Genomic DNA, 16,534 nt, shown 5'->3' with positions numbered 1-16,534 from the left:
CGAATATGGTTGAAGATAGGAATGTGAGATTTGGCATATGAGTACATCTGTGGGATTTCTCCTTACATTCTAAATTTCATGTTTCTACCCTTAATACAATCGTTTTTACAAAGCCTCGAAATTTTCGATTTTACCCAAAACTCTTGTACGTGTATAATATGCTTATGGCAGTGCAGGCCAGTTTTCATTTGCTTCCCGGAACTTGGCTGCCATGCACTGCCGTGCATGTTGATTGACGGTTTTAAAAATAGATGAAAAATAAGTTAATGTTATGATGAACGTAGCTGTAAAAGGACAGAAGTATGAAAAATAGCATAAGCCCCAAACTTAACTCAAATCTTCAGTTATAATTAGGCTGTTAACAAATGTAGCCGAAGAATTTAAACAACTGGTGTGATTTTTGTAGTCTCAGTTAAAGTGTGCAGATTTATATAGGCCTAATATACGAGGTGTGTTTTTTAAGTAAGGCCGTTTGAACATAAGTACACAACGAAAGGTTATTTCAAAAAACTAAATGTATTTTCAGAAAGTACATACTTTACTTTATTTTTCGACATAGGTGCCAAGTTTGTTCAAACACTTATCATACCTCTCAACCAATTTCAAAATACCCTCTTAATAAAAACTTGCCGCCTGCTCCGATAACCAAGAGTTCACTGCCGTTTTCACATCGTCGTCATCATTGTAACGGTTGCCAATGAGGTATTGTTTGAGGTGGAGGAACACATGGTAATCGCTCGGCGCAAGATCAGGACTGTACGGTGGGTGGTCTAAAACGTCCCAGCCAAAACTGTCCAAAAATCGCGGGTCTGATATGCAGTGTGAGGTCTTGCATTGTCATGGAGAAGAACAATGCTCTTTGTCAACTTTCCGCGTCGTTTGTTTTGAATCGCTCTGCGTAGTTTTTTCAGGGTTTGGCAGTATGCTTCTGCATTGATAGTGGTTCCTCGTTGTATGAAGTCGACCAACAAAACACCATGCCTATTCCAAAACACCGACGCCATGATTTTGCGCTGGGACAGAGTCTGTTTGGCCTTCACCTTTACAGTCGAGTGTGTGTGTCTCCATTCCATGCTCTGTTGCTTCGATTTGGGCGTGATATGCGAAACCTATGTTTCGTCTCCAGTTACGATCTGACTCAAGAAGCCTTTACCTTCTTCGTGATAACGAGTCAAGAATTCATGGCACACTCAAATCTTTGGTTTTTGTGGTCCTCTTTAGGAGTTTCGGGACCCAACGGGAGAACAGTTTCCTAAACGCTAGGTGTTCAGAAATAATTTTGTAAAGCACTGATCTCGACACGTCAGGAAATTCATTTGAGAGACCTGTTATTGTGAAGCGCCTGTTCTCACGAACCCTCGCTTCAACTGAAGCCACCAAATAGTCTGTAATCGAAGAAGGGCGACCGGAGCAGTCCTCATCATGGACGTTGTCACGGTCATTTTTGAATTCTCGTACCCACTTACGCACTTTGCTTGCACTCATAAAACAGTATCACCGTACACTTCGCAAATCTGTCGATGAATTTCTGCAGCAGACAGGTTACTTGCTGACAAAAACCGTATCACTGAGCGAACCTCACACGCGGCGGGAAACTTGATAGTCTTAAACATTGTGAAAGCACAGAACACAGCCGTACAGGTCAGCTACAGAGTTGAAACTGAGCACAGTTGTTCCCGAGGCATGCCGGTACACGACGCACACGCTAGTTGCGGTATGCGCGCGAACTACTAGTGTCTACAACAAAACGGACCTTACTTAAAAAACACGCCTCGTATTTAGTACTGAAAGTCTCTTTGTTTGTTTATGAAAATATTGAATTTGTATAATTCTATCGTGATTAACTGCAATAGCTACTTAATCTTTTGTTGTTTTTTGTGTACTAATTTTCCGAGGGATGCCCCCGGCACTTTCTTTTATTAGGAGGGGGTATTCCATACAAGCGAAAGCCTCACATGGACGGCACCCTCCCAGAGTATGTGACCGCGCCCTTTTTACATAGCCAGTCCACCCCTGAGTTTAGATATAGTTTGGTACAATTCAAAGCAGGAATATTTTAGCATTTATTCCGTTAAGCCCCTCCACCTTCTTAACATGGCAATAATTAGTGATAAATATGTTAGTTCATGTTAGGTTTGATTTGGGTTCTTTCACTTAGTATTCTACATAGGTTTGGATCGGCGGGGCTTATCGAAACTTAACTCAATATTCCAAACTGTACATCACTGACGATCCACCATGCATAGAACTATATCAAATTTCAGGAGACATTCTCTTCCGTGTGCAGTCATAGTGGTTGCGGCGACTATAGTTGTGCATTGCACGGGATAGACAATACGTAAAACACGTGTTGCAGCATTCAGTATCAAGGTAATTTCCCACCTTTGAACATTAATAACTTCTAAACTGTACAAGATAGAGAAAAAAAAAAACAAATTACACCACTAAATTCCTGAGCTAAAGCTAGTGTTATTTGATGTGTCATACACCCCACTTCCCATTTTAAAAAAATGACTTGAATCCAAAATGGCGAATTTCAAGATGGCGGCCATGAATGACATACAGTCCAAAAGTTGCGGCCCCTCATCAAACCTCTGTTCTCATCATCACCTTTTACTTTTCCCATCGATTTTCAAACTTATGTAGGTATCCAAGGACTTTTGACTCACCCTGCTGTATATTAAGTGCGGTTATCTGTGTGCACATGTAATAAGAATACATGCCCTACGCAATAACTTCAAGAGTTGTTTGATAACTTCACATAAAAGCAGACATCTTTGGAAGTGTATTCATTGTAGAATACCAAAACAAATATTTTCAAAGGAACATAAATGGAACCCCACAACAGTAAAATTATTGCTTTGAAAGATTTTCTATTATACCATGGACCAACAAACCATAAAACCTTCCAGGGGGATTTCTCGGTACTGGGAATTTGTCATAATATAACGAATGAGAAAATCAAGTAGAATAATTTGTATCACTTGTTTGCTATAGAAAAATAAAACGGAACATTAACACGAAGTCATACTAGTACTTCCATGAAAATTATTATGAGCCCTGTGAAGACTATAAAATACATATTTCCTCCGCTGCTATTTGATGGAGCAAAACGAAATTTTCAGTTTAAGTTGAACATAAAACAAGACATTTAAATACATTTTATTATTCACCTAGTTTGCAGTGTTGCCACGTAATAGCTGTACATTGACACAAAGTCATACTCGTACTTCCAAGAAAATATATTATTATGAACTCTGTGAAAACTATAAAAAAATTATTTCCTCTGCTGCTATTTGATGGATCAAGATGAAATTTTTAGTTTAAGTTGAACATAAAATAGGACACATAAATACATTTTATTATTTAACTAGTTTGCAGTGTTGCCACGTAATAACTAAAAGAATCGCGAAAAGGGAGTTTTTAAGGGATTTTTTTTTTAATATCCCTAAATTACTTTTCCTTTGTACACAGAAATGTTCCGTTCATTAAGTAAACCGAAAGCCTGCAATTTTACAAATTGATCGAGGTATAACTTGTTCCAGTGTTGCACTAACGGTCAGATCTACGGTCATTTAAAGAGTTCCCATCGATGTTTGTAAATATACACGAGTGCTAAAGGGTTAAGGGCCCCAGGACCCAGGTGCTGCACTTATATGTTGACCAACAACTATTTTTTGATTCTAAGGACCCTATGGAACACTTCTAATATAGTGGCAAAAGATCCCTAGGGGGCGGGGAGTTATCTATCTTAGAAATTTGTCACTAAATACTATGTTCGAAGTCTAATGAAAATACGAAAACAAGTGAAGACAGATTCAGATTTTAGTGAAATTATTATTCAATATAAGAAATTAAAAGAGGTCTATAAAATGTAAAATATTGTATAATTGATTCGATAAAGTGTTTAATATGTAAATTAATATATGAGGCTTCTGTTCATTATTTTGTGAGATTATTTTTTTTACTTTTTTCTCAAAATGAAAAATGTAATTATTTAGAAGTTACATTTCTGTAAATAATGTGCATATAATATTTTTTTTTAAATTTGCATATTATTTTTGTTTTTTCTTTTTCATTTTCGCAATATTGCATGATATTGTACACGTATCCTGTAATTAGGGCTTGTATTCTATTGAAGATAAATAAATAAATAAATAGAAATGAATTGTAATGGGACACAAATTTTAAATTTACATTAAAATAGATCATATTACAATAAATCGTATATACACTTTTTACTATGTTTTTCTATAAAAATCATGCTTTTAGCATTTGAAATTTGATAGCGTCAACATACAAATCAACAGATTTAAGTGCAATTGATTAATATTGGAAAGCTCTAAACAGGGACACTCTATAGTGTAGTCACAAAGTCACGTGCCTTTCCAATTATTTTTGTATATGATTGAGGAACGAACGAACACAAATTTGTTATTTTTTTTAATGGAGTGTCTAACCCTGATTTGTCTATAAAAGATTTGGAAACAGCAGAAGTCACTTGATTGATTGATTGGTTGAGTTTAATGTGGACGTCAAACCGATGCTATTTGCTCTATGAAAATCTTGATTCTAGATGTTCACATCTGTTCTTTTTTTTTTTTTTTTTTAAGCATTCGCCTATTATCACAGAATGATCTTTTAATCGCCTGCTTACGCAAAATATAATCACACTCTCACCGTAACTGAAAACTTCAGTTGTCGATATTCCTGCTGCGAACGGGGGAAGAATTAGGATAGAGCCTTTAAGCTTGGTGCTGGTGATGTGCACAACCCACGATGAAAGTGAAACGCATTTGTTCTGCTTCTTACAGGAAGAACACTGACTCATATTGTTTTTAAGGGCAAGAGAACTCCACAATAGATTTTCGAAGTATTGTGTTTGCTTTGCGATGCTCATATATAAATTATTATGAAGAACAAAGAAAACCAAAATACTTTCTTAATGTACTTAAATTTTCGAACTTACTAACACCTTATGTATGTTTACGCAACCTTTTTTTTTTTTTTTTTTTTTTTGTAAGCATTTGGAAAATGAAAACATTCTTAAACTACATATTAAATTGATTTACCTCTGAAATGCTACTGTGAAAGTATGCATGGGTAGCCACAAACAAGTACGTAAATGTTACACTTGGAACTTATATAAATAATTATACTGTAAACACCAGTAAGTAAATAATAACAAAATACTGAAATATAAAATTTCAAATTTTACAAATAAACACGTAAATAAACATGAATTAATGTTATTTTTACCAGCCTGAAGGTCAGAATTATCGCGGCAATTGTGTAAAAAGAACAATTAAACAGGCATGTTTTGGAAACGGCATATAAAGAGCACATGTGCTAAAGACAACATGAATGTGTATTTTTAAGTTGTCTATTTTGTAATGTGTATTTCTTTTAATTATTTGTATATCTCACTGTTTTGTATTATTATGTATTTCGTTGTCAAAGACAATAAATAATTGGGCCTAGAGCCTGTTGCGTTGTGCTTGAACTAAAAAAAAAAAAAAAAAAAAAGTCATTTAAGGTAGGTTTAGAGCGGAGAACGTTCAAGAGGGGTTAGTGAATTCAGTTCTCGCTAGACTTGTAGAACTTCGTGTTTTGGAGCTTTCTCGTGGATATATTACTACCAAACGCATCTTTTGTATGGAATACCAAGGTTTGATTCCCGGCAGGAATACATATGATTCAGATTCTATGTTAAACAGTAGGTATATAGACCCTATACGTCTTACGAAGAAAGAGTGGGAGATTATATATCGAAGTGGAAGATGGTTTATACGCCAATCGAAAGCACTAATGACGCCTATTACGAAACTATAATAAAAATTTTCCGAATGCTTATACTGCGCGGGTTATATGAATATACAGGGTGTCCAGAAAATACGTTTCCACTCCTAGAATTGCAAACGGTGAGGCAGATGCCAAAACAGGAAAACACGTGTTTGATTATTTTAAAAGTACAACGTATCAAAGCAAAAAGTTTTGTCCCAGGGCCACCCGCAGGGTCCCAGGCGGGGTCCAACTCAAAAATTGCAAATTTTAAGGGGGTCAAGTAACATATCGTTGGAAACCTGTTGGGAAATGAAAAAAGACAGAAGTCTCGACTCTCTGAAATTTGTGCAAAATGGCGGCCGGACAAAATGTCATTGTAAAGTTTATGGCTAGCCCTCCCCCCCCCCAAAAAAAAACTGAAACGGTAAGACAGATGTCAAAACAGGAAAACACTTGTGTAATCATTTCAGAAGTACAATGATTGAAAGTAAAAATGTTCGTCCCAGGGTCCTCCACAGGGTCCCAGACGAAGTTGTACTCAAATTTTTCAAACGGCAAGGAGGATCAAGTAGCATATCGTTTGAAAAGTGTTGTTAAATGAAAGCAGATGGAACAAGTCTGGACGCTCTACGATAAAACTGTGCAAACATCTTGCGTTTTAGTTCTTATATCTGTAGTCGGGATTTAATTTGTTTTCACCTTAATTCTTGCAATCAACGGCAAGAAAGGAAATGCCCCTACTGTGAGATTCTGTTCTTTGGGCCCAGTAATGTCTAAATAAATAAACAAACAAAGAAATATAATAAAATAAAAGAAAATTAAGAAATAAAGAAAAGAAAAGAAAAAACATTTGACATCTTTGAGTATAGAAATGACTACTTAACATATAGTGTGCAATAATGGCACTTATGTTCGTTGTCTGGATTATCAAGTATAAAATGATTCAAACAAAAAAACTTTCTTGCCCTAGGAACAGCGAATACGTGCAAATGTTTCATAATGAGAACAAGTGCCGATTACAATATGGAAAGCGAATGCGCTCGGAGAATCGAAATGAGGATGCACACTTTGACCGCCGCCATTTTGCACAGGGTAATTTTAGAGTCGAGATTTGTTCCGTCTTATTTCATTTCGCAACAGCTTTCGAACGATATGCTACTTAACCTTTCTTCCCATTTGACAAATTTGAGTATGATCGCGTCTGGAACTCTGTGGAGGACTTTGGGACAAATATTTTTATTTTCAATCGTTGTACTTTTGAAATGATGACACACGTGTTTTCCTGTTTTGACACCTGTCTCACTGTATCAGATTTATGGGGGTGTCATAGACTTTACAATGTCGTTTTTGCTGACATTTTGCCCGGTTGCCATTTTGCAAAGGGTAATTTTAGAGAATCGAGACTTCTTCCGTCTTGTTTCATTTCCCAACAAGTTTCCAATGATATGTTACTTGACCCCCTTAAAATTTGCAATTTTTGAGTTGGACCCCGCCTGGGACCCTGCGGGTGGCCCTGGGACAAAACTTTTTGCTTTGATACGTTGTACTTTTAAAATAATCAAACACGTGTTTTCCTGTTTTGGCATCTGCCTCACCGTTTGCAATTTTAGGAGTGGAAACGGATTTTCTGGACACCCTGTATATTCATATAACTTGCACAGTATATGCATTCGGAAAATTTTTATTATAGTTTCGTAATAGGTGTCATTGGTGTTTTCTATTGGTGTATAAACCATCTTCCACTTCGATATATAATCTCCCTTTCTTCCCTTGTTAGTGATGAAAGCAAAAGCTCGAATGGATTACTTATTTGCTTTAGAAACGATCGAAATCGAATGCATACTTGAATTTTGATGTATCACGAAAATCTATCTCTATTACACAGATTAATAGATAGTATAAACATGCGAGAAGTGAAGCTACTTAATTTTTGGCATTACTTAGTTTTAGTATCCGGTTCAAGTTACACTTTCAATAAATATGCATGTTAAGGGGTATGTAGGAACCAAGTAATTGTTACAGACTCGACTGAGAAATTCAAATTGAAGAATAACTTGAGCAGTATTTTACTACCACTTCTTAAATGCCTTGGATTCTTTGTGTTGAGCAAAGTGTTTAAAATTAAAGAATAATAATTGTGTATGTGACACAAAAACTGATACTTTATGCAATAGCAAATTCGTTGTTATTTTCCGTAATATTTGTGTTTGACATCAGAATGCTTTCAACGTGAGAAATTACGAGTGGCCTCAAATCTGATGGATATGTATTGGGGGAGGCAAGGCCGGATTCGTTGTCACTGCAGATATGACTTCCTTCTTATAAACTCTGGAGCCGCCACTGGCTGAAAGTTAAGTAAATAAATCAAATTAAATAAGAAAAAAGACATACTGTGCATAATACTCACAGGAAGTTTTGCTTTTCCTTTCAGTGAAATTTGAAATGACAAATAACGTATGGGCTATCTAGATCGTAGCTCACTATCTCTCAATTTAAGTAGGTGACTAATTGCATCACGATTCTAGGTCAACATGAGAAAAGATATTCCTATTCGCTAGGAATCAAAACTGAGGCCTGAAACAAACAGCCCAAGATTCTCAGTAGGCTATATTACTTTAGGTGAATTAAATGTTTGGTGAGTCATTATTTACCATTCTGTGTTATATTCGTTTTCCAGAAATTGTTCATAATCTTATTTTATTCCTTTGTCTTTTCGTAGGTAAATTCTAATGGTCTATTATCCTTTCTTACGGAGATACCAAATTTCTTCAACATTCAGTTTCCACTTGAGTACCCAGTAATTGCGCCATTATATACAGATGTTGATACCAGAGGAACGGGAACTGTCTATTATCAGTAAGTATTAAAAATTAATATACTATATTTAGGAATAAGTAGCTTCCATAAATAATAATTCGACATATCAAAGAATATTCAGGGTTAGAACTTATGGGAATATTTTGTTGTTGTTGTTATTGTTGTTGTTATTATTACCATTAATACTAGTTTTTAGCATTAATTTTCTTTTTATATACATTGACAAACATTAATTCAGCGTTAGCTTCTACAGACCTTCTATTTTACAATGATGGTGAAGTGGAATTCATGAATACTCTGTAGATCATGCTAGCACAGCCTTGCCAACTACCCTTCTTCATTTTTGAGCATTCTGTGCGGTAGTCAAATTGACCTTTGGCGTTGCTAAAAACCAATATCGCTTTCTATTATGGATGAATGATAATTTCAGTTATCGTTTAAATTGACATGATTCGTTTTATTTGCAGATCATATGTTTAGCTACAGTATTAGTTTAGCTATAGTGGCCGCCCCTAACAACTTTTGCTTATTCCTTCAAAATATATAAAAAAAAAATCATGTGATGTGCGTTTAAACACTGACCCATTCCCTTATCATTGTTGAATCATGTACTGTTTTTTATTACTTGTGAAGAACATGACGGAAATGAGTTAATGTTCAAAGTGACTATCATAGGAAACCTATACGTAATGATATCCACACTCGTTGCTCAAGATGGCCATTAAAAGGAGAATGCAATTTGCTTTAAAAGAATGTTAAGTAGTTAGGCAACAGTCCATCATATTTAATGTATTAGTAATACAGTGATATTTAGGATATTTCGAACTATGTTAGTAAGCTACATGTAAAGAAAATGTTAAACTGTTTAGCCACAATCAGGAAACCAGTTCTGTTAGAGTTGCCCATGGGACGAGAAATTTCTCATCTCTGCTCGAAAACGAGACGATAATTTCATCTCTAAATTCGAGATGAGACAAGAAACATGACAATTCTCGTCTCGATTTTTATCTTATTTCTCATCTCGTCTCGTCTTGTAGGCAACACTAAGTGCTGTTAGAAATGCATAAGTGAAGACTTTCATGAGAATCATAATGAAAACGTTAAAAAGCTTTTCTTTAGTTAAACTGTAACGTTAAGAGTTCTAGTGTTCGTATACCTATACCATAGATGATCTTTCTCCTATTACTAGTCTACAGTTTAAAGATTATTTGTGTTGAACACACACATAAAAAAAATCTACATTGCACATATATTATTTTCATGCTACTGAACTTTTAATACGACGGTCTATAACCTATCCCACACAGGCCCGTATCGAGGGGGGTCTAGGGGGCCGCCCCCCCCTAAATTTTGGCTGGCCCCCTACAATTTTCACGGTAGGCTTGCAAATGAACTATAATATGGTAATATGGTTAGATTGGCCCCCCTTAACTTCAGCCGGGCCCCCCAAAATTTTTGGGCTGGCTACGGGCCTGATCCCATATCAAAACATTTGGTGAAAATAAATTTTGTTTCAGTTAGAACACCATACGACTGTATATAGGCTACATGTTTGATGTGCCCATATCGTACACAAAACACATTGAATTCAAATCAACTGTATCCATAACGCCTTTCTCGGAATAATTCTTTCCGCAACACACGCAGCAACCAAAATCATCTTATGACAACTTTATTTTTTTTCTGTTAGGAAATTTCTTACTAGTGGTACGAGTAATACAATTAGAATAATCACCGCTTTGTGGAGTTCTTTGTTGAACGCTGTCCGTATTAGTGGAGGGAACATCTATTTGGGATTACTGCTATTTACTTGAAACTGTAATTGGGACTACTGTTGTTTAGTAACATAGCATGTGCTTTCGTTTATTTTCATGGTTGAACTACAGATCGACCCTAATTCTTGAAATGCATTGGGGTGTTCGTCATTAACATTTAAAAACACATTTAAAAACGCCGCCCCATGATGATCACCCTGACTATCATATGAACTATCCGCTGTGATCATCATAGGGGGAACGAAAATCACATACACATTTAACGGCAGACTGTGCACACGTGAGTTCACGTACATCACTCTGGGCAACAATTCTACCTCTTGGTAACGACAAGAATTACGAAGATGGGAAACAAGTACTGAACACAAATTATGTCTGGAACCTCTTCTCTTCTAAAGTCCCTAGAAATTTACCGTTTGCCCTTTATACTATAGCTACTCCAACACTACTTACCAGAACTGCTAGCAAAGCAGGCAGCCTTTTCCGCACGTGAACATGTACTCAGATATAGCGTTACTACTGCCACCTGTAATATCTGTGTCAAACTATGAAAGGAGACTCTCCTACGAAGTATGACTATTATCTATCAACTTACACTATCTGTAATCTTCGACAACAGGAAACAGTCAAATTCAGTACTGAAGAAGCTTTATCTCCAAGTTCCGCGGAAGTTTGTTCTATTTGTGCTTTCTTAGTTTATAAGAAGATATTTCAACGAAACTGCTGCTAATTACTCCTTCTGAGAAATAGACCTCAATATACGTAGAATAATTTATCTACTACGAGCAATTAGCCACTACAAACAAATGATCAGTTATTTTAAAGCAATATTGCTTGGAAATAAACATCCTGTAATTTGTATCCAAAACACAAAAATACACTGAAAATTACGAAATCATTGTCAAGAAGACGTGTTTCAACCATAAACTAAAATATTTTTATGATCATTTATCAATGCTTATCAATTAAAGGGATAAAAAAATTGATATTTATGGTCTGAAACAATAACTGAAAGTTGTAAAACAGTTTTCTGGGAATACTGGTGAAAGAGGCATGGTTCTTTGCTTCATTCGTTCGTATTTCACGACTGTTTTATTGTTCCGTGATTTCTTGTTTTGGATATTGCTTCATTATAATCGTTCATTTTATCAATCCAGATTAGCATGAGTCGACAAAAAAAAAAAAAAAAAAAAAACCCTCGTAGGAATCAAGACCAAAGCCTCAAGCAAGCTGCCCAAGACTCTGATTATGCTATTTTAGATTAATGCAGTGCTTAGTGAGCCACTCTTTACAATCCTGTGTTATATCCGTTTCCCTGGAATTGCTCCTAATCTTGTTGTTTCTTTCTCTTTTTTTCGTTGGTAAATTTTAATGATCTTTCATCCTGCCTTACAGAAATATACACATTTTCTGAATCCCCTGTAACCTTAAATTTGCATTGTTCACAGCGTTCGATCGGCTTTTAAATTCAGGTAATAAAGTATTCGGACAAAAATGGAATCTATAAATACAATACAATTGTATTGCATGGTCAAATACTCCCTGAATACTCTCCTTTCGGTCCTGTACTTAATAAGCAAAACTGTTCAAGGACACTAAACTAAAGCAATTCTTTAATAGATTTAACTGCTTTTCCGGAACTGTGCACCTCAAAATATTCAATTATATTATTACTAATTTATGTATGAAATGGTTTATACTTTTCACGTAACTTGTTTATAAATCTGAAACGTCAATTCAACTATTTGTTTTAAATTTAAATTCATATAATCGCATTACCTAGAATCGCAATGTCATAATCGGGAAATATGTCTACCTACCAACCTATGGGAGTGCGATTATTTATTGTTCTATCCTTATTCAAGTGCAGCTCAGGGGTTCACACAGCCTCTATAAAACGGATATCTGATGAATCCTAGTGGATATTAGTGGCTGAACCATGGTGCTGATTCCTAGTGGGTACTGGTGGCCGAAGTATGGTGCGCATTACATCATGGTCGAAACATGTGCGGATTATATCACAGCTGAAACATGGTGCTGATTACCTCACGGCCGAAGCATGCTACTGATTACCTTATGACCGAAACATGATGCTGATTACATCATGGCCGAAGCATGGTGCTGATTATATCATGGTCGAAACATGGTGCTGATTACATCACAGCCGCAGCATTGTGCGGACATGGTGCTGATGTGAACACCGAAGATGAGTAAGAGTGAATCTTTACTTCCATACTACCCGAGAGCTTCATAGCCTGCCGAATGAAGGATATAACTTTACCTTTACTCACATTAACTGCACATTACGATTGTTAAGTAGGTCGATGTTCTTACTTCAGGCGTCGCGTCGTGGAAAAATCTGAGTTCTCAGTTAAATCTCATGTGCTGGTTACTCTGGGTTAAGTTTCTCGATTTTATCTCAACCTCGTAGGTTTAAGTTTGAATTAGTGCCTTGCTTAAGACCAAAGTCAATTCATTGGGACATTTTCGTGGCTTGTTTGAAAAGAACTATATCGCCCGAGACCCATTCTCGTCCCTTTTGTAAAAATAGATTAAAAGAAGTCATAAAATAATAATGTGAAACATACTTGTAAATGTTTGCAATACTTCTTTCCACCAAAAGCTTATGTGGATTGGGATTGAATCAAAGACCCTTAGTATCAGAGGTGAGCTCTCTAGTCCCATCTTGTTCCTTGTTCTTATCATATATTGGATGATTTGAGTGTATGATACGTAATGTGCCTCTTCCATACTTAATATTCTCTCTTGACCATTGGTCTACATGCTGCTTCTGAATGACGATATCCTTATTTATATTTACGTGAATTTTGAAGAAGCATATAATTGCAACTAGGTCTTTTTTTAAATATATATATATATATATATATATATATATATATATATATATATATATATATATATATATATATATATATATATATATATATCCTCCCTATAGACAGAATATAGTATTTGAAGTTGTTACTTTGGAGTTCTGCAAATTCCATCTTTATCAAAAATGTTTTACAAATAATTACACTGATATTTCAATACCTTTCTTTTTAACAGCTTTGTTTATATTTAAATTAAATAGTTACAGCAATTTATAATTAAAGGTAACTGAATAATATATTTTTTTCTTTTCTTTTGATAGGGAGACCCAAGATGAAGCCTTGTTACAACGGGCAACTCAAACCATTCAAAATTCGTTTTCGCTGGGTGCTTCATTTGAAGCCACAAGCCTATTTATAGTCACGTGGGAAGATGTAGGCTATTATAATCAAGGTACAGACAAGGTAAATTTTGTTGAAAAATTTATGTATGTAGTGACTTCGCAAAATTTCTTTTAGTAAGAGGGAAAGAAAAATTAATATATATAATTTAAACTATTAAAAATTAATTTAATCTTCATATGTAACCATGTTTCAACCTCTCAGTTCTCTGTGTGGAGTTTGGCGCCCAATTTTAACTAATAAAACGTAAGGCTTACACTTTACATGTAATTTTGTTTAGAACAGCTATGTGCAACAGTCGATATCGGCATACCGAATCCTTTCATCCGATCCGTTTGGTCTCTTATTAAAAATGTATTTCTTACGCAATATCGTAAACTGAATGGGATTTTTTTTTCTGAATAAGTGATATCCACTTAAAGTAGCCTTCGTGTTGGGACATTCAATGTACTTCCAAACATTGAGAGACTGGTTCAGAAGATATGAAAGATCAAGTTTCCCACTAAAATGGCTAATAAATAAATTTTATTTCTGCTTTTCTTTTGTAAGTTAATATTTTGGTTACCGTTATAATAGCTTTTGTGTTCCTGTGATGTTAGTGTACGTTGAATGAGTTTCTTCTTTAAATATGGCCATTTGATTGTTATGAAAATGTTACACATTGTCTTATACGGCCTTCGACGTCAGTAAGTCCTCTGTGATTGGCCTATCCCCTGTTCCGACTTTCTCACATTATTCAGATTTCTCGACATTTTTTAAGACTGTTTTGTGGGTTAAACATCGTTAAAAGTTAACAGCTGTGGAATTTATTAATATTAGAAAAAACATTTTGAAAATACATGTAAACTATATCCAGTGGCGAAGCGTAATCCCACAAGTAGGGTAGGCCCGAAAACTAATAACACCAATAACATTTAATGTATCATAAAATATTTAAAATTACAGTCTGAATTCAATTTCTCTTATTGAGTTAACCCCCCCCCCCAAAAAAAACTACGAAATCTATTTATTCTTAGCTGTATTTCTAACATTGTTTAGAGTTAAATTTATGTGCATGTGTACACAGTAGTTTTTTTTTTTAATTTAACAAGAAAGAAAAATGTTTATATATGCAAAAGTAGACGGAAAGTAGTCTATTATTATTATTATTATTATTATTATTATTATTATTATTATTATTATTATTATTATTATTATTATTATTATTATTATTATTATTATTATTATTATATAAATATTTACATGAGAGAAACACGCAATATGTATTAATGGAATATTCCTATTTAGCTCCACTACTACAAATATTTTGAAGTGCAGTTCAAATTTTCTTCCATCTGGGATTGCAGGGGGATGAGGGGAATTTCCTCCTTATTTATTATTTTCATTTCCTGCATATTTGAAAATTGAGGGAGAGAAGAAGAAAGTACATTCTTATAGTTTGTTGTCAAATTTCTTGGATAAGCGTTTGTTACTTGCATCTCTCACTTTAAAGTAAGTACAATACTCCATTTAATTAAGACTTCACGCGATAATGACTTCACTAGAAATGTTAATTCTCAAAAGGAACTCCATTTGAATCAAGATATTAATTATTGTATCCTATGCAGAGACATATTTAAGGGGTGGCTTCCGGGCTTAAGCACTCACCGAAACTATTTATTGTTTTATATATATTGCAGAATTTTCATATTTTCGGGAATAAAATTAGCAAAGCCTCTCCCGAAAACAGCAAAGCCCTTCGAAACAAAATCGTAAATACCCCACTGATTCTATGAAATGGAAAGCTCCACTAAAATTACACACAAATATAATTATTTTATCCTGTAGGATAGTGTTTGATAAATTTATATATATGTTTAATGTATCAGACTTATTTTCTACAAGCTATTATGGTCCAGGCCCCATGTAAAAAAAAAAAAAAAAAAAAAAAAACAGCTACTGAATAACTCCTGAGAGTGTATACCTAAATTAAACAAAATATCACTAATAGAAGTACATGATTTTACACATAAACTTCTTACTCTGTATTATGGAAATAATTTTATAACATATTAGCATTGAAAGATGCTTTCAATGCTGAAACTAAACTCCCAGAGGCGAGCCTTCGCATCTTCCCAACAATACGTGCAATCCCCAGCGATAACAGCTTCGCTTCCTGAGCAGCATAGAGCGCAAGACTGTCTAGCGATCTGGTGAGGTTCAGATGGAAGGGTATCCAAGTGTTTCCAATCTACTGTTTTGAGACCGAAAAAAACGAAATGTTGAAGTATTGATTTTATTTTATAAGAAACTAAGGATAAAGCAGATATACAGTAGAAAACAGGGTAGGGCCGGCCTCAGAGCCTCATAGTACGCTTCGTCACTGACTATATTCAGGCCCGTATTTAGGTAAGTGCTATTCTGTGCTCGAGCACAGGGGAGCGGAATTTAGGGGCAATTTTTTTTTTAAGATTCACAATAAAATAATATTTAAAACTAGCAACCCGCAGAGTCCTGCGCAAGCGCGAGAAAATATATTAATGTGTTTCATTCGCTCTAATTACAGTAGTTACTAATTAGCTAGCTTATCTGATTATTTTTAAAAATTCATTCTCTCCCAATCCATCCCAAGAGGCAGTAGCGGATTTAAAGGGGGCTTTGGGACTGAAGCCCCCCCAAAAAAAATCAGAGCAAGAGGGATTTGAGGTCAGTCATACTAAAAATGCTCAGCATTTTGCTGAAGTGATAAATACGTTTTCATCGGAATTATGGAAATGGATGATCTTCCTCTTCTGTTTGGCTTTAAGTATTAACTGCTGGTCTTTTCAATTACGAGTGCCAATGGCCTTAACAGCCAAATCGCGAACTAAGTTGTACACAGACACCCACAGAGTAACAGTGGAGAACTTTTGTTTGGTGATGCTAACTGAAGAAATTTTGTACTCT

The 16,534-nt window shown here is 35.1% G+C and overlaps 1 protein-coding gene across 1 annotated transcript in view; it reads left to right on the top strand.

Annotated features, from left to right (window-relative positions):
* Ndg (Nidogen) overlaps positions 1-16,534 on the top strand; it is a 185,222-nt gene that overhangs the window by 48,795 nt on the left and 119,893 nt on the right. The window contains exons 2-3 of the mRNA XM_081758985.1: positions 8,504-8,640; positions 13,531-13,672. Of these exons, the coding sequence (XP_081615111.1) occupies positions 8,504-8,640; positions 13,531-13,672 (279 nt within the window). The remainder of the gene's footprint in view (positions 1-8,503; positions 8,641-13,530; positions 13,673-16,534) is intronic.

The sequence above is a fragment of the Thermobia domestica genome, chromosome 5 (assembly GCF_964235325.1).
Source record: "Thermobia domestica chromosome 5, izTheDome1.hap1.1, whole genome shotgun sequence".
NCBI classification, from domain to species: Eukaryota; Metazoa; Arthropoda; class Insecta; order Zygentoma; family Lepismatidae; genus Thermobia; species Thermobia domestica.
This window is presented reverse-complemented; position numbering and strand designations above follow the sequence as displayed.